This window comes from Lutra lutra, chromosome 15, assembly GCF_902655055.1.
Source record: "Lutra lutra chromosome 15, mLutLut1.2, whole genome shotgun sequence".
Taxonomy (NCBI): domain Eukaryota; kingdom Metazoa; phylum Chordata; class Mammalia; order Carnivora; family Mustelidae; genus Lutra; species Lutra lutra.
The window spans coordinates 60,682,629-60,708,067 of NC_062292.1; the positions used below are offsets into that span (position 1 = coordinate 60,682,629).

The 25,439-nt window shown below is 42.3% G+C and overlaps 1 protein-coding gene across 2 annotated transcripts in view; it reads left to right on the forward strand.

Moving 5' to 3' along the window:
* The window catches only part of TMCO1 (transmembrane and coiled-coil domains 1), a 45,828-nt gene extending 29,109 nt beyond the window's left edge, over nt 1–16,719 (forward strand). The window contains exon 7 of one of the 2 annotated variants that reach the window (XM_047704708.1): nt 16,131–16,719. In XM_047704708.1, the coding sequence (XP_047560664.1) occupies nt 16,131–16,229 (99 nt within the window). In that variant the 3' untranslated portion in view covers nt 16,230–16,719. Of the gene's footprint in view, nt 1–2,769; nt 2,908–16,130 lie in introns of those variants that run through there. The other variant, XM_047704707.1, reaches the window with a different exon arrangement.
* Nucleotides 16,720–25,439: the final 8,720 nt, after the last annotated feature.

Consider the following 25,439-nt stretch of genomic DNA (forward strand, 5'->3'; position numbering starts at 1 on the left):
GGACTTTAGGGGTGCCTGGGTGGCTCAGTGGGTTAAGCTCAGGTCATGATCTCAGAGTCCTGGGATCAAGCCCCGCATTGGGCTCTCTGTTCAGCAGGGAGCCTGCTTCCTCCTCTCTTTCTCTCTCTGCCTGCCTCTCTGCCTACTTGTGATCTCTGTCTGCCAAATAAATCAATAAAAATCTTTAAAAAAAAAAAAAAGAATGATCACTGATGAAGTTCAGCTCAAGCTGGTCTTTAAATTCCTTTCTCTTATTTCAGAGAGTCTGGTGAAGTGTTTGTTTATTAGTTAATTTTATCAGGAATGCTATGCTCATTTACCATGGTGGTCAGCAAATTTTTTGTTAAGGTCTGGATAGTAAATATTTGTGTATTTCCTTTTCAGGTCATACACTCTATTGTAACTATTCAACTCTGCCATTATAGTATGAGAACAGTCCTAGACAGCATGTAAATGAACAAGTGTGGCTGTGTTCCAGGCAAAACTTTATTTACAAAACTAGGCCAGGGGCCAGTCATAGTTTGGAACCAGGAACCTTCCCTGAAGGTTCAGGCAAAGACTGTTGTAACTACTCAGCTCTGTCATTATACTATGAAAGCAGCCATAGACAATGTGTAAATGAGTGTGACTGTATTCCAGTAAACCTTTATTTATAAAAACAGGCAGTGGACTAGCATGATATGCTAACCCCTGAGAACCACAGTGTACAATTTGTGCTATAAAGTTAAAATAGGAACAGTAGATCCTAGATTGGCACAGCTTAATAAAATAATTGCTTATTGAGTATAGAGAAAGGGAGGAAAGGAGCAGCAACCCCCCACCCCCGACACACACAGAGTCACTGTGTTTTGAGTCAGGAAGGTTGCATACTCATAATTTTTACTTCTTGTCCCATTCCATGCACTGATACTAATAAGAGAAAAATACGGAAGAGCTATAGGAGTGCGTAGCTAATATAAAAGTGTTGTATTTGAAAGATTTCTTTTGGTGTGCAGTTCTCTTCCCCAAGATCAGTGGCGAGTCCTAACTTGTTGTCACGTCCTGAGTGTCAGTACTCCTCTTGGGCGGTTAATTTGTTTCTCCAATTTTATTTTTTTTTTAAGATTTTATTTATTTATTTGACAGAGATCACAAGTAGGCAGAGAGGCAGAGAGAGAGAGAGGAGGAAGCAGGCTCCCTGCTGAGCAGAGAGCCCGATGTGGGGCTCAATCCCAGGACCCTGAGATCATGACCTGAGCCAAAGGCAGAGGCTTTAACCCACTGAGCCACCCAGGCGCCCCTGTTACCCCAATTTTAAACAAGGTATTTTAACATATTAAAAGTCTTAGAAAAATCACCGGAGTGACCTACTTTTATCATTTTTATTTTACCAGTTGCATATTCTTTCTGTACCTGTTCATCACTAATTGTTAGCATACGTACTAGAGGATTATGAACTTCTATCCAGTCTGACATACCTTAGCATTTGAAATGTTACTATGAAAATTATGCTTCTCTCTTTGAATTAAAATGCTTGTTGGTTGGCTATTTCCATGGGCTTTTTTGTTTTGTTTAGTTTATTTTTTAGGGTCTTAGGTTACGTGGTAATTGTGAAGGTGCCTGTGAAATGAGCAGCCATAAAATAGGAGGCTTTCAGAAATTCAAATTATAGATGTACTATGATTTCCCCAGTGAAGCCATTCTTAGGCAAAAAAGTAGGCCACTTGGTTTCACATATATACTTGGCATAAAGTAGTTTTGTTTTGTTTTTAAAGATTTTATTTATTTATTTGACAGACAGAGATCACAAGTAGGCAGAGAGGCAGGCAGAGAGAGAGGAGGAAGCAGGCTCCCTGCTGAGCAGAGAGCCCAATGCGGGGCTCAATCTCAGGACCCTGGGATCATGACCTGAGCCAAAGGCAGAGGCTTTAACCCACTGAGCCACCCAGGCAGCCCCTGGCATAAAGTAGTTTTAAAGGAACATAATGAATTGGCAGGTTTTGTTTGCTTGTTTGGGGATGTAAAGTAGAGTGAGTGATGGGGAAACCAATGTAGAATGACTCAGGTTTCCATAATGATAGGTCGTATTCCTCATTATATTATTGGAGTTTTTATCTGGTTTTGTCTACTTGTTATTTTTATCTATATTTTCTCCTTTCCTCTCCAGCTCTTTCAAGGTAATGATTTCTTAATTGTCTACGTATACCTTAAAGTACCTATGTACCTATGTATAGTATGTAGTATGTACCTGAAAAGTGTATGTCAAACGAATAGTAGATGCTACACCAAAATATAAATTTATAAACTTGGCAAACTGAGGCTATACCGTTTTTTATTCCCAAGAGCAAGATATGAAAATGCATGTTTCTGCCAACCTTGCCACAGAAATTTCTTTTGAGTTTTACCCATCTGATAGATAAGAATCACTGCCTCATTGTGGCTTTAATTTGCATTTTGGATTGAGCATCCCTGTTTGTCTCAGAGCTGTTCATAAACTCTTTTCTTTCTTTGGTGGCAAGAGACTGTGTATGCCTTTTGCCTATTTCTCTGTTGGGTTGTTGGTCTTTTTTGAATTTCAAGCTCTTAGGTGGGAGATTAGCTTTCTCTGGGTGCTGTAAGTTGCATATAATTTTCCAGTTTGTCATTTGTGTTTCATTTGTACTTAATGGTGGTTTTTGCCACACAAAATTTTATTTACTGGATTTTTTTTTTTTCAGTCAGATTTGTCTTTTATGGCTTTTGGAATTTATTTATTTATTTATTTAAGATTTTAATTTATTTATTTGACAGAGAGAAACACAGCAAGAGAGGGAACACAAGGGCAAGCGGGAGAGGGAGAAGCAGGCTTCTCGCCGAGCAGGGAGCCCAGTGTGGGGCTTGATCCCAGGACCCTGGGATCATGACCTGAGCTGAAGGGAGACACTTAACAATTGAGCCACCCACGTGCCCCTGGGATTTAAATTATGGTTAGAAAGTTCTTCTGTACTCCAGAGTTTCAAGGAAATTCATCCATGTTTTCTATTAGTACTTTTCAGTTTCATTCTTTGCCTTTAAATGATGAGCCAGTCCATTTGGAGTTCATACTGGTATACCGTATTCCTTCTGTGGTCTCTTCTGCTTTGTCAGATTTTTAGGAAGGAAAACAAAAACATGGATTCATTTGAGATCATAGTTTGCCTACTTCTTTTTTTCGAAGACGCAGAAGCCAGAGGGTCAAAAGAATGCAGTGAGGTGAATGACTGGTCTTGAATCTGGTGTGCACATGATACAGCACATCCCTGCCAGCAACCCGGTAGTTTGTGTCTGAAGTCCCTACCTAAATTCACCTTTGAAATGGGAAGGTCTTTTAGTCCTGGTGACAAGTGTTTGAGTGGAGGCACTCCTCCTTTCTTCATAGCTTCTGTAGTAAAAGATCATTCGAAATGTGCTGGTGTCATAGGGTGGGCTAGGCAGTGTGACCTGAACCCTTAGAGCAAAAGAATGTGGAGGAGTAGGCCAGACATCTAGATGTCATGCCTGGGGGGTCTCTGGGGGTTAGACTTGCCAGTGTGACTGCCTGTGGCAGCCAAATTCTTTAGAATTCCCCACCTAGTCCTGTCTGATGTCCGGACGCTACTTTCACGTTTCCTGTATTCGGTCATTGCAGTGCTGTTAATCTTTCTCATCTGTTGTGTTAAAATAGACATAAAATTCACTATTTAGCCATTTTCAATAGGCCAGTTCTGTGACACGAAGTAGATTTACATTGCTGTACAGCCATCCCCGCCGTCCATCTTTAAAGGTTTTCATCTTCCTACACTGAAAATCCTATAGCGACTCTCCATGACCCCCACCGCTCAGTTCCTGGCAGCCGCCATTCCGCTTTCTGTCTCTGCGCATTAGACCACTCGGACTTGTGGATCTGATTTCACAGAAGTAGAATCATATAATACATGTCCTTTTGTGACTAGCACGTTTTCAAGGTTCATCCAGTTGTAGCATGTGTCAGAATTTCCTCCCTTTCTGAGGCCAAATATCTCGTTGCGTATATATCCCATCTTGTTTGTCCACGTATCTGTCGGTGGGTGCTGGGTGGCTTCCACCTTTTGCCCGTCGTGAGCGGGGCTGCTGTGAACACGGTGTATCAACGTCTATCTGAGTTCCTGCTTACACTTCTGGGTACGGACCCAGAAGTGGAATTGCTGGGTCGTGCTGTGATTTTATGTTGAATTTTTTGAGGTTTTGCCAGCTGACATTCACAGCTACTGCATCGTTTTACCCAGCACTGTTCATCCTAAGCCTTCAATTCTCCACAGCTTGAGACCATGTATTAAAGGGTAATTTTTCATGTTTTCCTTTCAGTCAGTAAAACCATAATTTCATTGGCTCAGGGTTAATTTTTATGCTAAACATGTAAAAACCATGAGTATTTTATGCAAGTTACCTCCAGCTTTGGGGATGGCCTTGCTTGTTTTAATAAGGAAGCCTTCTGATAGTAGTAAATGAGAGTATAGTGTCTAGGAGAGTGAGAAACATTTGTTATTACTGCCTTGAAAGTGTTAACAGTTTAATTGCTGAAGTGATTACTTTGACCACTGGGTTTCCTGAATTTATGTTTTTAAAGTTTTTTATTTGTGAAAGATTATGACTATATTTACATATGTCAGTTAATAACATCTCTACAGGGTTAACCAGAATCCACTTCCTTTACTAAATGTGAGTGATAGTATAATTAAACCAACCAGTTTTATTCCCTTCGTGACAATAATGCTCCCTTTATTATGATGGGGGCATAATATAAGGTTGATTTAAGGGCATCTCTCTGCTTCAGTCATCTTACCCTATCCTTAAGAGATCATTATCACATTAGTAATAATTTCTTGATAGATTTTTGTTCATTTATTCACTCAACAAAATTGAGCACAGATATATTGTGTCAGGCTCTGTGCTGGGTGCTTAGTATACAGTTTTAAACAAAATTGACATCATTATGGGCCTTACCCTCATGAAACTTTTGTTTCTTTTGAGATTAAAAGGTTAATTTTTCTACCTATAGCTTCACCTACAAAATTGTTATCAAATATGAAGGTATACAAATACATTTAAAATTACTTCTATTAGTCATTCAGAGTAGAAGCAGAGGAAACAAAGATTGAACTTTGGATCTAAACTAACGATTTTATGACGTGTTACTAGTTCACATAGGTAGATATGAATCTGGTTTTCATCTAGTACATATTTTTTCCCATGCTAGGATTTTATTAAATAATTCACTATTGCCTTAAGAGGTTTCAAGGGAAAGCAAAAGTAATGCTAAGCTGATGATGAAATAGATTTTAAGACACTTTAGAAACTTCAAAGTGATGGGGAGAGCGGAAGAATGCATTGGAAGGTTGAGGAGATACAGTGTTTGGAGGTAAAACATCAGTGTTTGAATCTTGTTGCCACTTTATTGGCCGAGTGTCCTTGGGAATGTCAACCTCTTGGAATCTCTGTGAGTCTCAGTTTTCACAAAGGTAAAAAGAGGTTGGTGGATAACCTTAACATGTTACGATAATCGGAAGACAATGATACAGAATGTTGGCAGTTCTTAGGGTCACATTTTTTAATGGATCAATTAGTGCCCCCTCCTTTGGGGTATTTTAAACATTTAATATTTATTCCCCAGCCCAAGATAGGATAAAGTTGCTCCTTTTTTTTTTTTTTAAGATTTTATTTATTTATTTGACAGAGCTCACAAGTAGGCAGAGAGGCAGGCAGAGAGAGAGAGAGAGAGAGGTGGAAAAAGGCTCCCTGCTGAGTAGAGAGCCCGATGCGGGGCTCAATCGGACTCTGAGATCATGACCTGAGCTGAAGGCAGAGGCTTTAACCCACTGAGCCACCCAGGAGCCCCAAAGTTGCTTTTTATAGCTTGAATCAGGGTGATATGTAACTAACTGAAAATAAATCTAATTACCTTTTCTCATTTTGTCTTTTTCCTTTTTTAAAATTCCTTAATGCTTAGTGATTAAATGATTAGCTGCCTTGACCTTCATACCACAACTGTTTCTTTTGTGTGAATTTGCAGCAGCGGAAATGGTAGGTCTGCCAGCTTCCAGCTGGGGTGTTAAGTCAGTCCCGGCTAGTGACGGAATTCAAGAACAGAAGGAAATTTCCTTAATTCCCAAAATTAAAGCACCTGCTTTTTAAATTTTCTTCTTTTTTTTTTTTTAAAGATTTTTATTTATTTATTTGACAGAGAGAGATCACAAGCAGGCAGAGAGGCAGGCAGAGAGAGAGGAGGAAGCAGGCTCCCTGCTGAGCAGAGAGCCTGATGCGGGACTCAATCCCAGGACCCTGAGATCATGACCTGAGCCGAAGGCAGCAGCTTAACCCACTGAGCCACCCAGGCGCCCCTAAATTTTCTTCTTCTTATGAGCTAGCAATAGATTGTGTAAATGGCAGTCCCCTCTATAAAAAGTACTCTAATCTCAGGAAAAACCCAAGCAAACTTACCTGGTAAACTGCTAAGGGGAAACTGGCCTTGTCTAATGAATTTATACAACTGTAAAACTTATGAATGGAATTCTCTGTCTTTGAAAGCAGGATTAGTGGTTCTGAGGAAGAATGGAAGAAAGAGTTTTATTTTCTTTCTTTTGTCACCCGTATCTTAACATGCAACTTTATGTATGACTATATCTGTGAAAGTATCAGTGAGAATTCATCATTGTCTCTTTCTTTTTTTTTTTTTAAGATTTTATTTATTTATTTGATAGGTAGAGATCACAAGCAGGCAGAGAGAGAGAGAGGAGGAAGCAGGTTCCCTGCTGAGCAGAGAGCCTGATGTGGGGCTCGATCCCAGGACCCTGGGATCATGACCTGGGCCGAAGGCAGAGGCTTTAACCCACTGAGCCACCCAGGCGCCCCAAGTCATTGTCTCTTTCAACAGGTATATGTGCCCAGGAGAGTGATAAAAATAAGTAGATTTTATTTTTTTCACTCTTGGGTTTCTTAGGGCAAAGAATTTTGATACGCCCTATGTGTGTACAAAAGCAGGTCTCATCATGTCACGTCAGTGTATCTTAAAGCCGTCAAAGTAAGAAGACCCAAGTGCCTGCCGTCTCCTGTTCCTCATCATTACATATGCCACTTCATTCAAGACTCAGAGCTCAGTTCATTAATGTCAGTACAGCTCGTCTACAAGCAGAGTGTTTTCATTGTCAGTACTTAGCCTCACGTCAGTCAGAGAATGCGGGCGGTTCAGAAAATGAGAGCTTACCTAGTAAGTGAGAAGAACAGATGATTGGGCATTACCTTAACCTGATCTCTTTGTGAACTGTTTCAGTGCATGAGTTCAAGGCTTTATTTAGAATATTGCCTGTCATTGCTGAAGATTGATTCAGTCTTTATACAGGGCCACAAGTTCTTCTTTGATGCTGAGGATAGAGGGTAAAAAGCAATGGTTTCTGCCTTTGTAAAACTCACAATCTGTGTGGAAAGACAGACCCGTATGTAATAGGAGAGTATGATTGATGCCTTTTGGTGTGTGTGTGTGTGTGTGTGTGTGTGTGTACAAAATGGCATCAGAGGGGAAAAAAAGCATGCTGTGGAAGCAGAATGGCTAAGGGATGAAGCTAAGGTTCTCTACAAAGGGGCCATTTTAGTTACAGGATGAGTAGGGCTTTTCCAATCTTATCAGAGCATCTTTTTTTTTTTAAGATTTTATGTATTTATTTGATAGAGCACAAGTAGGCAGAGTGGCAGACAGAGGGACAGGCAGAGGGAGAGGAGAAGCAGGCTCCCCGCCAAGCAGAGAGCCCGATGTAGGGCTCGATCCCAGGACCCTGAGATCCTGACCTGAGCTGAAGACAGACCGACTGAGCCCCCGCCAGGCACTCTTTATCGGAGCATTCTTGGCATTGGGAGTGGTGTGAGTGAAAGCAGGGAGGCCTGCAAGTGTGTAGTGGACAGAAGACTCTGGAGCGCAGAATGCTTGGAGTGTACCAGGAGCTGAGCGTGCCGCTGCTTAGTATCAGCCCCTCCTGATGCAGCGACAGGTGATGCCTTTGTCTCTCTCTCTCTCCCATAGTGTAAGTCTGCCGGTGCCAAGTACCCTTGATCTTCATTTATCTAAAATATTTTTATCTTGGGACGCCTGGGTGGCTCAGTTGGTTAAGCAGCTGCCTTCGGCTCAGGTCATGATCCCGGCGTCCTGGGATCGAGTCCCGCATCGGGCTCCTTGCTCGTCGGGGAGCCTGCTTCTCCCTCTGTCTCTGCCTGCCATTCTGTCTGCCTGTGCTCGCTCTCTCTCCCTCGCTCTCTCTGACAAATAAATAAATAAAATCTTTAAAAAAAAAAAATAAATAAAATAAAATATTTTTATCTTTATTCCTAAAGGATATTTTCACTGGATAAGGAATTCTGGGTTAACTGGGTTTTTCTCATTTGTTTGTTTTAATCCTTTCAGCATTTTAAAATGCCTTTCCACTACCTTCTGGCCTCCATTGTTTCTGATGAGAAGTCCTTTATATCTCTATATCCCTGTAGATGATGTGTCACTTTTCTCTGGCTGCTTTTAGATTTTTTTTTTTCTTTAAGTTTGGTTTTCAGCAGTTTGGCTGGATGTGCCTAGGGTAATATTTTTTTTTTTTTTATTTTTTTTATGCTGCTAGAGGTTTTTTTTTTTCCTGCCCGCCTGTTCCTTCTCTCTGCCTTTCTGATTCCAGTTTCTTACATGTTTGTCTTTTCAGTATTGTCTAAGAGGACCCTGCAGCTCTGTTCAATTATTAAAAATCTTTTCCTCTCTGATCTTTAGATAGGATAATTTCTGGTTAATCTGTGTTTAGTTTACTGACTTCTCTGTCATCCCTCATCTGAGTTAACCTTAAGCGTACACAATGATTTTTAAATTGTGATATATTATTTTTTAGTTTCAGAATTTCCGTTTGACTCTTTTTTTGCTATCTTTTTGCCTTGCTGAGATTTCCTATTTCTTAATTTATTGTGAACATACTTTATGCCCTTAAGCATAAAGTATATTTAGCTGCTTTAAAAAAAAAAGATTTTATGTATTTATTAGAGAGAGACAGCGCTCAAGCAGGGGTGGGGAGGGGCAGAGGGAGAGAGAGAATCTCAAGCAGATTCTGCACTGAGTGCAGAACCTGATGTGGGGCTTGCTCACGTGACCCTGAGATCATGACCTGAACAAAACCAAGAGTCAGACACTTAACCAGATGTTTGAGCCACCCAGATGCCTCTGTTTAGCAGCTTTAAAATACAAACAAACCTTATCTACTGATTCTAACATTTGGATAATCTGAAGATTGGACTCTGTGGCCGGCTTTCTTAAGTACGGGTCAGGTTTCTTGTTGGTGTATCTAATTATTGTGGATTGTATCTTGGACTTTGTTTCGACAGGTGGTAGATACTCTGGATTCTGTTATACTTTGGAAGAGTATTGAGTTTTTTAGTTAAGCAGGCAGTTACCTTGGCACTCAAAACTTTAGACTCTGTCTCCTTTGCAGTAGGCAGTACCCGAACCTCAGTTATTTTAGTCTCAGTTGGGGTGCTTGAAGGCTGGCTCACACTTGCATAGTTTAAGAGATTTGGGCAGAGTTTAAATGTAGTTTTGAACTTCTCCTCTGTTAACTGTTTTTCTAGGATTTTCTTACTCAGTTTTAAGCTGCTGTAGTCACCCAAATCCCGCTCGTTGGTTCTTCAAACCAGGGAGACTTAAGTTTTGTTCTGAGTCTTAGATACCCCCCTCTGTACCAGCCACATCCTACCGTTCATTATACATACATACGTACATACATGTATAACATACAAACATACATCTTGTCTTCGTGCACTGAACTAATGCTTAGAACATTCTCCTTGATGGATCCTCAGGTAAAGGGCTAACTGGGCTCTCGGGATGTTCATTGGAAAGACAGTTAGGTGAGAGACGGGGATTTGGAGTGTTCCTTGGTCACCTGACATCCCCCTACCCCCTCAAGAAAAAGACCTTTATTATAAGCAAGGCCTTTAGACATCCTAGGACGGAAAATGTTCATCAGCATTACAAAGGAAGTGGTATTTGATGTTCTCCTGTTCCTTTCAGAATTTTGCTTTCCACTTTGCAAGATATATGTTGAAATCTGCAGTATAATTTGTTACAAGAGAGTCACATTCTAGACTGCTAGAGCCACAGGGACTTTGGCTCCCTTGAAAGTGCTTGGTGGGAAGCTTGAAGGGCCCAGCAGGAGACTTCAGGTCCCTAATGGTATTTTATCTGTTTTCTGTAGTGGGTTTTTTCATGAGATTTTTGTTTAAAGAAGGGATTCTGTGGCCTAAAGGGTTGAAAGTGATTGATCTAGTCATCCCCCTTCTTCCCAGGGGGTTGGACAATGGAGATACAGTAAGGGGAGAAGACTGCCTTATTGCTGCTTTGCCTGGTTTGCCAGTGCTGGGACTCAAGTCTTCTGATTGCCAACCCAGCAGTATTTCAGGTACCCCTCGGTACTGCCATTGGTTCCAGTAAATATTTTATCTGTACATCATTCTCCAAAACAGCTAATTTAGATAGAATGTGAAAACCCTGGGGTTGTTGGGTGGGGCCATCTGAGGTGATCGGATTTCTATACAGCTTTATGGATGTAGTAAAGATGATGTTATGGGAACTTGATGAGAAATTGTAATCAATTGGAAGTGAAGGCTGGTTGCTTGTGCCAGAGAAACTAACAAAGAATAAACTGAGGATTGCCATGGCTGAGTTATTTTAGCTAAATGACTAAGGAATAACATTTAGCAGAATGTGTTTATGGCTAGTGACCTGGGTCTTCCCAAAATATCCAGTTAGCAACCAACAACTTCCTTTTCTTGATCACTGGTTCTCATCCTTTGCAAAGAGGAAGGAACGCAAATCCTGTAGTGGTATTTTTCTGGGTTTCCTGCCAATAGAAGTCATGATTATGGGAAAATGTTTTTCCTTTGTTTTTCCCTTCTGACATAAACTCCTCAGTTGTTACCCTATTACACAGGACTGGACAGAAATTCAAAATTATTGTTTTATATTTTTCTGTAGCCTTACCAAATCTAACTCTGTTTTGCATGTATGTTAAGTATTCTTCCATATCCTCTTTATAATATATTAAAGTTTTTTGTCTTTTAGTAAAATACATATTTCTAAGCTAAGTCTTGCTAAGAAGGCCTGAAAAATTGGAGGAGAATTAAGAGATTATGGGAACGCAGTCAGGTCAAGTTTAATAGATAAAGTTGTTGAAAGACATAACAGAGATAATATCTACAACAGCATCTGCTACAGTGTCATGCTCAGTAAGAATTTATTGAATTGCCATCTGACGGTTTACTTTTTTCCTCATCTGCATGTAAGGATAACAAGCCTGCCTCGGTTGTTGTGAGGATTAAATGAGAACATGCATGTGAAGTACTTAGAACAATGTCTAGCACTTTGAGAAAGCACCCATAGAAATAGTCACCTTTATTTTATTTTTTAAAAATTTTATTTATTTATTTGAGAGAGAGTGCACACACACAAGCAGGAGGAGAGGGAGAAGCAGGCTCCCTGCTCACAGGGATCCTAATGCGGGGCTCAATCCCAGGACCCTGGGATTATGACCTGAGCTGAAGGCAGACGCTTAATGGAATGATCCACCCAGGCTCCCCTCGCCTTCATTTTATTTTTATTTTATTTTATTTTGTTTTTTAATTTTTTAAAAAAGATTTTATTTATGTATTTGATAGAGATCTCAAGTAGGCAAAGAGGCAGGCAGAGAGAGAGGAAGGGAAGCAGGCTCCCTACTGAGCGGAGAGCCGGATGTGGGACTCGATCCCAGGACCCTGAGATCATGACCTGAGCTGAAGGCAGCGGCTTAACCCACTGAGCCACCCAGGCGCCCTCACCTTCATTTTATATTATCCTGTTTAGGGGTGCCTGGGTGGCTCAGTTGGTTAAGCATCTGCTCAGGTTATGATCCCACAGTTGTGGGATCGGGCTCCAAGTTGGACTCCGTGCTGAGTGGGGAGTCTCCTTCTTCTTCTGCTACCCGCCCTGCTCATGCTTGCTCGCTTGCTCTCTCTCAAATAAAGAAATAAAATATTTTTTAAAGATTAAAAAAAAATTATCCCACTTAGCAATATTTCAAAAAGTTGGAGGCAAGGAATGAGAAAAGGGTATATAAACTGCTATTTTTTATATATCTTTACAGTTTTTATATGCATTTTTTATAGACTATTTTTTAGAGCAGTTTTAGGTTCCCCGCAAAATTGAGCAGAAGGTACGGACCTGTCCCATCTTGTCGCTGCCCCGGCATGTGTGTAGTCTCCCCCTCACCCACGATCTCCCTCAGCACCGGGGTGCTGCACGTGTTCTAGTCCTCGAGTTTACCGCGACGCTTCATTGTCATCCAGAGTCCCCAGTTTACATTAGGGTTCACTCCGGGTGCTGGACGTTCTGTGGTTTTGATTTATATGCATTTACTTTTTAAAAGACTTCGTTTATTTATTTGAGAGACAGAGAGCATGGCAGGGTGGGGGACAGAGGGAGGAGCAGGCTCCCCACCGAGCAGGGAGCCCAACGTGGGGGCTCAATCCCAGGATCCTGGGATCATGACCTGAGCTAAAGGCAGAAGCTTCACTGACTGAGCCACTCAGGCGCCCCCGCGTTAATTACTTAACAGTGTAACATATTCTTCTGCTTCTATATAGTCTTTACAACAGTGTTTTTATAGGCCAGGTGTGCTACAAGATTATTTCTTATTACTAAGATAACCATCTCTTAAAGAGTGGTTTAATAGAGGAAAGCTGTACTTTGAGTTGTATGTCTGCTCACATCCTGACTGGTAACCTCCCTGGCTCAACTTCCTCATCTCTGAAGCAAGGATAACTGAGGCCTGGCATCCAGTCCTTAGAACTATTTGGAAACTTTAAGGTGCGTGGAGTGTTGGATGGTATGATTGCTGCGGAGAGAGCGCTGATCTCTGTCCTCCGGCCCCGTCCTTTTTGCATCTTGAGAGCATCAGTTCTCTCCTACACCAAAAAGACTTCGCGGACAGGGAAGCAGAGAAAATTTTATCTAAGAAAAACCGTCAAAAGACCGGGCTTCATACGTGAAACTATAGGAATTTAAACATTGTTTAGAATTTCACAAGGATAAGATTGCATGCGGTGAATAGAAATCATTTACATTAAAATACAGATACTTGAGTAATGAACATTGACAGACTTAGTGTTCCCAAGGGAAGCCTGTGCTAAGAGCTGCAGGAGAACAAAATACGGACAGTAGATTTAATAAAAAAGAATAGAAAAAAGAAAAAAAATATCGAGCTGCCTGGATTGCTGGGAGCCGCAGCCTTGCCACGGAAGTGCGTCTGTTTAACATTTTTGTTGTTCGAGCTCTTCCCATCTGCAGCAGTGGACTTGCGTCCAGTAGTCATTTAGCTGTTTTTATCTCATAAATGAGACTGTCAGCAGACTACCCTCCAGTGTATTTCCTATTTTCCTCTGAGTTGTGGTCTTTAAATTATAGTAAACATGTAATTTAAAGGGCACCAGAGGCTTCATCCTAGTTTTTATCTCTAAAATGGTAAGGACTCACTTAATTAGCCCCTGTCTCTACGGAATAACTGATCAAGAATGTCTAGTATGTTTTGTCTAGACTGTATTATTGTTTGTTAACTAGACGGATGTGTTTATCAGCAGCTGATTCTGTAATGTCTTATTTTTTCCAATTTTATCTTTAAAGTAATTTCCTGTAATGCCTTGCTTAATGCTACATATATTGTAGGTGGTCAGTAAACACTTACTGATTAAATAAAATAAATTGGAAATTAGTGACATTATATCATTTGTTCTTATTGTTTTGTGCACCTTTTTAGAAGTAGGGATGAAGGAGTTATTTTTATTACAAAAGTAGTACATTCTCCAGCTTTGCTAAGGAGAAGCAGCCTGATCTAATGATTTTTTTTTTCCTTAGCTTCTTCCCAGATTTCTTTTTAAAGTAAACCACAAGGGGTTTGGGGGATGGGGTAGCTGGGTGATGGACATTGGGGAGTATGTGTTATAATGAGCACTGGGTATTATATAAGACTTGAATCACAGACTTGTGCCCCTGAAACAAATAATACATTATATGTCAATTATAAAAAAAAGCAGAGCACAAGCTGCAGTATTGTGAGTGTGTGGACTGATGCGTAAACGAATGAATGAAGTATTTTTTTTTTTTAAAGATTTTATTTATTTGACAGACAGAGATCACAAGTAGAGAGGCAGGCAGAGAGAGAGAGGGAAGCAGGCTCCCCGCTGAGCAGAGAGCCCGATGTGGGACTTGATCCCAGGACCCTGAGATCATGACCAGAGCCGAAGGCATCGGCTTAACCCACTGAGCCACCCAGGCGCCCATGAATGAAGTATTTTGTGATAAATATAATTTGAATGAGTTCTTAAAGTTGTGTCTGCGTATTTCCATATTCTGTCGTATTCTGACGGTGTGCTGTGTCAGAAATGGAAACACTCAAGTCAGTAGCACTCCTCATTTCTGAGGATGAAGGATCGGGGGATTGTATGCACTTCAGAAAGGGCTGGATGTGGGTATTGTCATGGCGCATTATGTGCCGCGGGTACTCGGTCCTCGGTGACTACGGCACGAATGCGCGCGCCCACCTCCTCTCCGCGGGGATGCGGTGTGTTCTGAAGACCGGAGCTTCAGCTCCTGCTGTGTAAGAGAATCCATCCGATCCTGAAGCCAGACACATGGGTCTTAATTCTAACCTTGCTCTTCATTTAAACTTTGTAATTTTGGACAGACCATCACACGCTTCCAAGTTCTCATCGGAATTCCTCAAAACAAAATGAAAGCATCGAGCAAGAGGAAGTAGATGATCCTTAAGGTTTTTCCCTCTAATGAACGCTGTACAAAATCTTAACACCTGGGGCGCCTGGGTGGCTCAGTGGCTTAAAGCCTCTGCCTTTGGCTCGGGTCATGATCCCGGGGTCCTGGGATCGAGCCCCGCGTCGGGCTCCCTGCTCGGCGGCGAGCCTGCTTCTCCTCTCTCTGCCTGCCTGCCTCGCTGCCAATGTGTAATCTCTTTCTCACCCTCTCTCTGTCAAATAAATAAATAAAATCTTCAAAAAAAAAAAAAATCTTAACACCTGACCTTTAACTGGAGCTCTCCACATTCACAAACCCTCTCACTTCGTGCTTTAAAAAGGCATAGGGTTCAGTGCCCGCATCACACTCTCCACTCGTGGTTTGCTCTCTTGTGCGCCCACACCTGTCTGTTCCTACCAGGTGAGTGAGTCTTTGCTTTTCAAGAGCCTCTGTTTATCCTAAAACTGTTTATGCTGGTTTTACATGTTGTTATATTTATGTCATTTAATTTAATGTTACGGTAAGTAATAAAATAAAAATAATAAAATAAAAATATAAAGTGATTTTTATGAGAACTACTTTAATGAAGTGAATTTTAAAAAAACTGCTGAATTGGATATAATGAGACAAGTGAAAAGATGAGGGGCGGTGCTAGAAATCTAGGAGGATTCTGGACTCAGATTGCTGTGCAGGAACCTAAGCCCTTAGCACTCAGAAGAAACTGAAAGTGAGCATTTCAGTTTCAGCTTTAGGTGGTGCAGTAATGATGAAATCCAGCTGATGATCCGCACTGAAGGAAAAGGACTTGCTGTAAGGAACAGCTAATGAATATATGCTTCGTGTTGAAATAAAAGATTACCTCTTTTAATGATTCCCTACTTGAAAAAATCAGCGTCTTTGGTTGTGGACCAAGGTCCCGTTAGGTGAGAGGGCTCTTCCTGCCCTGTGATCTCCATCATGTTGTAGGTCTTTTAAAAAGTGACACCATAGTGGGAAGCCTGGGTGGCTCATTTGGTTAAGCGTTTGCCTTCTGCTCAGGTCATGATCCCAGGGTCTTGGGATCGAGTCCCACATCGGGCTCCCTGCTCAGCAGGGAACCCGCATCGCCCTCTGCCTGCTGCTCCCTAAGCTTTCTCTCTCCATCCGACAAATAAATAAAAGTCTTTTTAAAAAAACTGTTAAAAAATAACATGGTAGTAGTAATTGTCCTTTTTTAGGTCATAGTGGTACTTTTAACTTATATGCCTTCTGTTCCTGTGGGATCTATGTGAAACACTCTTCTATCTCATATTAAAACCCAGTTTTAATTCTGTTTTCTTCACAGAACATCCAGAAGATTCTTGGCCTTGCCCCTTCACGAGCTGCCACCAAGCAGGCAGGTGGATTTCTTGGTCCACCCCCTCCTTCTGGGAAGTTCTCTTGAACTTCTTAAAATCAAGAGAACCCTGTAATTCCTGTCATTCTTTTTAAACATTCAGATTAGATTGGCAACTATTTTGTAGCAAGAGCCATAGACAGCCTTCGCACTTGGGCCACTTTCTAATTCTGAGTTATTTCTAGACTTTTTGGATATGATTCAAATGAGAATGGCACCCAGCAAGCACGGTAGTACTTTCTGTCACAGATTAACTTTTAGAAAAATAAGTTTGTTGGTTAGATAAGTTCAGGCAATATTTATGTAATGAGAAACAAATAGCATCTTTCTCTGTTTGGCTTACATGAATATTTTCTGTGGGACCTACTCTCAAGTCTGTGCTGTGTGCTATGTACTATGGAAGTTGGCCCTCCATGAGCATTTAGAGATCTGGAAGAAAAACTTAGTTTGTGGTATCTTATTTGGAACTATTTCTTGTACATCGTTTCCAAGCCAAATATAGTACTCAAGATCAATAAAGAGGCCAAATTTTTAGCTATTTCATCTGCAAGGTGAGATCTGTTCTGTACCACATTCCTAGATACGTGTTTTTAGTAATCTGAACATAAACATTGGCCAGGAAGGGCCAAACTAAAAGTTTTAAATGTACTATTTTATCATACTTGTCTTATAAGCTCAAAATATAGAGTTGTCCTTTTATAGGAAGTGGGAAGCACAAGAGGAAAGCAAAGTAACTCATGGGAGTATAAAAATGAGGGTCCTTGGCGTCCCTTTTTACCCTCGTGGGACCTACGGGTTTCTGGGCAAGGCATTCTTCGTCCCCCCAGAGGCAAGGGTGTAGCTGGAGGTAGACCGTCTCGCAGGGCTTCCTTTTGGTCCCAGTGGCCATGCTCCTGCCATGCTCCTTTGTAAAGGATGAGAGGATGCTTCTATCATGATCTTCCCCTGCCTAATCCCTGAAATTGGAAATCTCGTGTGGAGCGATGACTCTAGCACAAACACATTCATTTATCATAGTCTGCTTAGATGCATGTATTCCCCCGTGAGAGAAGACATGTTATTTGTGAAGTAACAACTGTTAGGCTGCTAGCAAACTTGTCGATGGCATAAAATCCAGAAGACCGTGGGATAATACCTTCAAAGCTGAGGAAGATAATTACCGGCCTAGAATTTTATGTACGGCTAAGCCATAACATGGGGGGCAAAACTGGGAGGCAGTATTTTCAGAGCTACAAAATCAAAGATAATTGAATTATTAAAGGATGTATTTCCGGGGCACCTGACTTGTTCAATCAGTAGAGCATGCAGCTCTCGATCTTGAGGTCATGAGTTCAAGCCCCATGTTGGTCATAGAGCTCATATTGAAAAAAGAAATACATATGTATGTATGTATTTCTTCCAGGAGGACAGAAAAGACTACCAGGAGGAAGGTGTGGGACATAAGAAACATGGCCAACATAGAAATTAATAAAATATATGGGTACATTTAAGTGTTTTATGGATTATCTAGCTAAGAGTTATTTCAAGAAAACCCCATAAGGTTCTTACCCCCATCTGACAGATGAAGAAACTGAGGTAAGAGAGGTTAAGTAACTTGTTCACCATCACTTAGCTAGTGAGGGGCAGAGTCAGGATTTGGAGCGAAGCCATCTAGAGTTACGTGTCCTGGGCTCCAGTGCCTCGCCATAGGCAGGCGGTGATTTCCCTTCCCTTGGCTCTTACCCCTTTGGCTAGAGAGTGCAGGAGCCCTGGAGGTGGGGGTGGGGGTTAGTTGTTCTTGTGTCCCTCAAGCCGTCACACCAGTGGACACAGCAAAAGCTCAACAAAAGCAGACAAAACGGAACAGGAATCTTCGTCTCTAGGTCAGTTTGGTCAGAAAGGTTGTGTGATGACGGACGGCGAAGATTTCTCATGGTGTTTTCCCCACGTCATTGACTATTCCAGGCAAAATGATGGTCATGATAACAATGACGACAAAAATGATGGAATCTCTATAAAGCATAAAAAGAGAAGGAACCACACTGAAAATTCTGCCAATGCCTTTGTAAAGTGAGACTGTCTGGTCCATCCTACCACTTACCCCCTTAGGTTTTGATTATAGGGCTTTCTAATTAAATTTCTTGTGGACCAGGTTTTCATAAAGTGTATTTCCATAGACGGAGAGTAAAAAGGAAGGAGAGTAACATCTCTTCACCCTATTTCTAAAAGAACACAAATAGATGTATTACAAAAGAATAAAGCTACCAGATCCTAAGAATGTAAATCAAAGGATATATTAAGGGCTATGCAACCTCACAATTAGTTTTTTTTAATTACTTGCCCTGAAAAATTTTCAAGACTAGTCATTTGGATGACTAGATCCAGACCATCACGGAATCATTGGAGATGACCTTTCAGGCCAGAAGAGCCTCTGAACGTCTCTCAAAATGTATGAAATGGCTACTGGGCCAATGCAGAGGATAATTGTCCCTTTTCTAGTTTGAGGGAAACAAAATCAAGCATTTTCAATGCCATGTATTAGCCTACTCAGGTTGCACTCATAATACACTAAAGCAGAAAACTTTCCCCAAAAATGCAGGTAAGCCTGGATTTATTCACAGACAGCATTCCAAAATCCAAGTCAGTTTGGAAATTGGAAAGCAAATGGCTGTAAGTACCCATATGCCTGAGCAGACTGGGGTCCCTCGTCTCCCACGTTAAGTCATCCTCGGGGGGGGGTCAGGAACTTAAGCAACACCAGTGGGTTGGCGAGCATACAGAATTCCCCTACATCCAAATCAAAATCATTTTGCCACATACTATTATGTAGTAGGTTTTTTTTCCAGTATACTTTCTTTTTTTGCATTAATTCTGCTTAAGTTACAGTCTTTTAATTTACTTTTACCCTTGAGGTTTTAAACTTTTTAGAATGGAAAAAAATCTCAAAAACTCTTAAAAAGTACAAAGAACACTGAAATACCCATTATTCAATGATTATTAACTCATGACCAATCTCATGTCTGCCCCTGCCTGCTTCCTATAGTATTTTGAAGCAAATCCTAGGCATCCCATCTTTTATGCATAAATATTACAGTGCTTTTAAATATGTGTGTGTATAATCTAACCTCACTTATATACCTAAAAAATGGATAATTGTCTAAAGATGTCAAAATTTGTTGCAATCTTTTTTGAATGAAGACCCAAATAAGATAACTATATTACGATAGGCTGATAACATTGACATTGTAATTGTCTTTGACATTGTAAAGACATTGTAAATGTCTTCAGTCCGCTGTAGCAGTTTTCAAACTAGAGCATGTCGGAATCCCCTACAAGGCTTATTAAAACAGAGTTTCTGATTCTAAGTCTGGGGTAGAGCTTAGTAAAGCTTAGTAATTTGCACTTCTGACGAATGCAAGGTGATGCTAATGCTGTCGGGTTTGGAGCCCACTCACATTTTAGCTCCCCACTCTCTCATTTTCCCCCTTGCAATTTATTTATTGAAGAAACTGAGCTGTTTACCCAGGTTCCCTCAGTTTGGGTTTTGCTGATCGTATCCTGTTTATTCTTGCCTGCACTTGTCGATGGGGAGAGAACACCGTGTGTGGACGTCACTGGGCTCAGGTCCTTGTCACTGTCCCCTGAGTTCCCCTGCAGCAGCCTCCCAGGCTTGTCTCCCTTACTCTGGCCCGTCGCCCATCCTGTCATGAGAATTCTTTCTCAACTGTAAGTCCAGCTGTGTTGCTTCGCCAAGGAAAGTGGTCCAGTGGCTCCCAGGAGCATCTGAGTAAGCTGTTTGGCACCAGTCTGGATCTCTAGTCCATCCCGGTCCGGATCTCTAGTCCATTCCAGTCTGGATCTCTGGTCCCCGCTCTCACCCCGATAAACCTAGGCTCCAGTCAAGCAGAATTTATCTTGAGAATATATTTTCACAGTCTTTTTGGACATCATTACCCTTGTTTTCTCTGCCTACAATGTTCTCCTCTTCCCTTCTAGACGCTGCTCAAGCATCCTCTCATAAGTTTGCTTTGACCGTTAGACGGCCGGTTCTTTCCCGTGTCTCTGTTTGTGTTTTTCATATACGAAGCACTTATTAAAAATGGGCAAGTGTCTTAACTTTCTAAGCCTCAACTGCCTCATCTGGAAAATGGGGTTACTATACTCTAGTCAAAGCTCCCTTATCCAAGCTCCTCTTATGCAAGTCTTCCCCGCATCCTCTCTGTTCTGCGAATGCTGACTGGTGTACACAGCAAGTCAGATGCACTTGAGCCCCCACCTGGGAACTGTGGAACGTTATTTGTTTTGTTAATTTTAGTCACACAAATTGACGAGATCTGCAAATTCATAAAACAGGAATGCAAAAAGAATTGCATCTATGAAAATAGATGTTTTGGAATGACTCAATAAAAGCAAGTTGCTAAACATAATTGCTCTGACTTATTTGTGGGTGAAATAACAGAGACTGAAAAAGTAATAACAATTTAGGAAGATTCAGCCCTTCTATCCTTTCTTAGGGTTTCAGTTCATATCCCACATTAAGGAAATCAAAACTGGACATCAGAGGCTATACGTTTGATTTTAAAACATTTTATCTTTGGAAAGCATCCACCATAAAACGTTGGATTTTTGTCATTTCAAGTTCTGTTTGAATTCTTAAAATTTTTAAAAACCTTGAGTTGCAAATGTTTGGTTCTTTTGTATTACTGCTAAAAAGTATGCATGGAAAACAAAATAAAGATAATTCTTTGGAGTAGATGAGCCAGTCATGCATGATCAAAACAAAACCAAAACCCCACAAAAAACCCCAAACTAAACTAGTGGGACTCCAAACAATAGGCCCATACTCAAGGAGATGGCCTTGGCCCTACATCAAAAGTGATAGGGTATATATTTGTATGTTTTAAGTTACGTGTCTAAAGTATATAAAATATTTTTGTGCATGTGATTCTACTCTGTAATTGACCTTTTAGGTCAGAGCAGCTCAGCAGCACCCGGTCACGTGCAGGGATTAACAACACGGAGAATCCTCTAGAAGGCTGAGCAGCACTCATGATTGTAATGAATATCGCGATGGAAGTAGCTGCACAGAGAGAAAGGAACCATTGATTGTCTCTGGCGAGGATTTTGGGTACTGGTCAGCAAAAATCAGCAAAAACCCTTGCCTTCAAGGAGCATAGAGTGTAGATGGGGCAGTATTTGAGTAAATCAACAGAGTTTGCTAAGTAGAGAGGAACCCTGTGCTCTAGGAGCAGAGAGGAGGATGTCTAACGGATCCAAGAATGGCTTCCTGGGGGTCCAAGCGTGGAATTCTGAAGTTAGCAGAGAAGAAGCTGCAAGAAAAGCATCAGAGACAGAAAGAATCACGTGGAATAATGTTCAAAAAAGGAAGCAGGCAGGAAACAGGAGGTCGTTGAGGATGACTGGATAATTAGGGAGAAATGACAAGCCGCGTGGCCTCTCCATGATCAGGTAAGGGATACAGTTTGACATGCCCAAGAAGCCAGTCTTCACAAGCAGAGAACCGGCGTAATCAGATGCACATTTTAAGATCACTCTGGTGGCAGGGTAGACACAGATTAGAGAAGGCAAGCCTTCGGACCCGCTAGGAAGCCAACCATTTGTCACATACTTACTAAGCACTACTGTGTGCCCGGGATACTGTGGTCACCAAAAATAGAGTTACAACGAGTTCCAGTCTGGTGAGGGAAGTGGATGTCAAATTGTCAGACAAGTGGACATACAGTCACAAAAATTGTTTTAAGAAACCCCCGTGAATCACTGAGTATAACAGTGTGACTGGAGTATATGAGGAACTGTCTAATGTTCCTTCTTCTGATCATGGTTTCCTCTAGGGAGCCGTGCCTCCCTACTCCATGTGTTATGTCGTGTCAGTCACACTGTCCCTACTGTTCCTTGAAGATGGGCACAGAACCAAGGCTAACCAGTTAGAGCACTCTACCCTCCTGGCCCCAGTGACCGGGCTCCAGACTGGACGTACGGGCCAAACGAAAGCAATTGAGAACTACTCTAATGTTTGATATGTGGATCAAAGAGAGGACGCCGGGGTGGTTCAGTCGGTTAAGTGTCTGCCTTCAGCTCAGGTCATGATCCCAGGGTCCTGGGATGGAGCCCTGTGTCAGGCTTCCTGCTCATTGGGGACCCTGCTTCTCCCTTTGGCGGCTGCCTCCCCTACTTGTGCTCTCTCTCTGCGACACATAAATAAAATCCTAAAAAATAATAATAATAAATGTGTGGGTCAAAGGAAAGAGAAGTCCTCTCATCCTTTTGGATCACAAGCTGTAAGTATTTAGGTTTGAACCATTCAACATTCTTTCTGATGACAGTAGAGAACCAGAGAATGAATCCCATAAACATGAAGTAGTAGAGCAGAGGTGTGTGTGTGTGTGGTTGGGGCAGAGGGGACATTGACAACATTATTTGAGCCTCTAGATCTAACTGCCTAAAGCTGAAGCACTTTGAACTTCTTGGGTACACTGAAGGGAATAGAGGAGGAGGGACACGCTCTGGGGTACATAGTGAGTCCATTTATTTTTTATTTTAAAGATTTTAAAAAATTATTTGAAAGAGAAAGAGAGCATGAACAGGGAAGGGGGAAGGGGCAGAGGAAGAGGGAGAAGCAGACTCCTGGCTGAACAGGGAGCCCGACACGGGGATCGATCCCCGGACCCCGGGATCATGACCAGAGCTGAAGGCAGACGCTTAAATGACAGCGCCCCATTATGAGTCCATTTAGACAAAAATGAATGAAAGAAGCTTGTGGGATAACGAGGCGGGAATGCCTCATGGAGTCTGGATACATGTTTCCAGCATCCAGCACTCAGAAGGGAAATCAAAGATGGAGTTCTGTATTGGGGAGTCATCAAACACCAGTGAACACTGAAGTCACAGGTTTGGCTGTGATTCTATGAGAGAATCTAGAGATGGTGGAGGAAGAAGACCGAATCCTGGGGACATTATCATTTAAAGGGAAAATAGAGATGTCAACACAAAATAACAAGAATACCCAGGAGAAAGGGAGGCTCCTCGAGCTGACAACGAATAACGTTAACCTGTGGGCAGCCTTGGTTTTCCCCAGGCACACTCCCCACACCCGACCCATCAGGGTATCCGCTCAGCTTTGCCTTTCTCATTCCGCCCACGGCGGTCTACAGTCCCCTCCCAGCTGGCTTATTGCATTAGCAACCTGACTGGCCCATTTGCTTCCACTCTTTTTGTGAGTAACAACAATGTGTGATTCCTGTAAAAAGTAAGCCAGCGTGTGTTAACTCTTCCGCTCCAAACTCTCCATTGGCTCCCTCCCTGGATTAGTTTGCTCCAGCTGCTGTAACAAAGTACCACAAACTGAGTGGCTTAAAGAACAGAAATTATTATTATTTTTTTTATGGTCTGAGGGTGATGGGATCAAGCCCCGCATCGGGCTCTGCGCTCATCGTGGAGTGTGCTTGTCCCTGTCCCTCTGACCCTCCCCTAGGAGATGCCCGGCCTCTCCAGTGCTCACTGGCTGGGTCCGTGTCACATGGCCATCCGCAAACCCATCCAGGCCAAGGGGAGTAAGAACCCTGGTGGGCTCAGTCTACTCATGATTTGTCCTAGTTATATGAGGGGAGTTAGACGCTGCAATAAAGTCAGGGCTCTGCTAGCCTGGGAAAAGGGAGAAACGGCTTTGGCCCAGGTTACTAATACTCAGCGGTACGACGATTTAGAGAGGCCGCTCAAGGTAGGTCCCTGCTCGGACCGGCCCCCTCCCTTATTCTGATTCTCGCTCTCTGCTGCCACCTGGTGCAGGGAGATTTCTATCACGCCCAGTATCCACCCAGCTTCAAGTTTCGGGGGGTACGGGATAAAGCACATTGGTGGTCACAATTTCAAAAATGCCATAGCTGCTTGAATCTGTGACCCGCATTCTCGAATTCCTTCTTTGTTGCGTGGGTTTGGTAAGAGTTTTCCAACTTTCCTGCGGGGCCCGCTCAACCGCCGCTTGTGTGCGTGCGCCACCTAGTGACCGTAACTGGCTCTGCCTGCTCGGTGGCGCACGACGGGCTTTGTTCTTGGAGCCACCTGTCCGCTGTGCTTGGCAAGGCCGGCAGGGAGAATGGACCACACACCCTGAGAGGATTCTAGAACGGGTGTGATGGGGCCAATGGGAGGCTCCCTATGGTTGGTCCTAAGACACAGACCTCATAGATGCATGGCAGGTGTGTTCACATTTTCCATTCCTGGGCCCTCCTCCTGTTACTCCGGCTTCTAAGACTTTTCCATAAAACAAAACAAAACAGAACAAAACAAAACAAAACAAAAAAACCCACAATGAAAAGAATAAAAAAAGGTTTGTTCCTCCCTCAACATGGCAACCAACCTTAAAAATAGGAGAGAAAGGGGCACCTGGGTGACTCAGTCAGTTAAACATCCAACTTTTGATTTAGGCTCAGATCGTGATCTCAGTGTCAAGCCCAGGGTAGAGCCCCCCGCACCCCAAAATCGGGCTCTGCATTCAGTGGGGAATCTGCTTGAGATGCTCTCTCTCCTTCTCCCGCTCTCTGCCCCTCCCCCACTTGTGCGTGCATGCACGCGCTCGCTCTTTCTCTTTCTCTCAAATAAATAAATCTTTAAAGAAAAATAGGAGAAAAATAGAGCAGTGGACCCAGGAGGGTGCCCCTCACCTTGCTGGTCACCTCAGTGTCTTTCCTCTTGTTGCATGTCTCCATCCAGCTCGCCCTTCCTCCTCCCTGTCACCTTCCCTCTCCTGCGCAATTCTCTCTGCTGGGTCCTCGGCTGCCCCTGTTCTTCCTTGAGACCTTGCTACATCCTCAGTTTTACCACAGAAAGCCGCTTTAACTAAATGCCTGACTTCTTCATGACAGAAATATAAATTACACAATTATGTAATATAATTACATAAATATGTCTGATAATACATGTTCCAAAATAACCACTGCTCACACGTGGGTATCTGTGATTGTGTATTTTTTAAAAGATTATTTATTTATTTGATTATTTATTTGTTTGTTTGTCTTTTTGTTTGAGAGAGAGAGAGAAAGATTGCAAGAAGTGGGGAAGCGGTGGAAGGAGAAGCAGACTCCTGGCCAAGCAGGGAGCCCTACGCCGGACTCCACCCCAGGACTCTGGGATCATGACCTGAGCCAAAGGCAGATGCTTAAACGACTGAGCCACCCAGGCGCCCTGCAATGGGGTAAATCAGGTGTCAGCTTGGCTAGGCTGCGATGCCCAGGTGTTGGGCCAAACACCATTCTAGAAGTT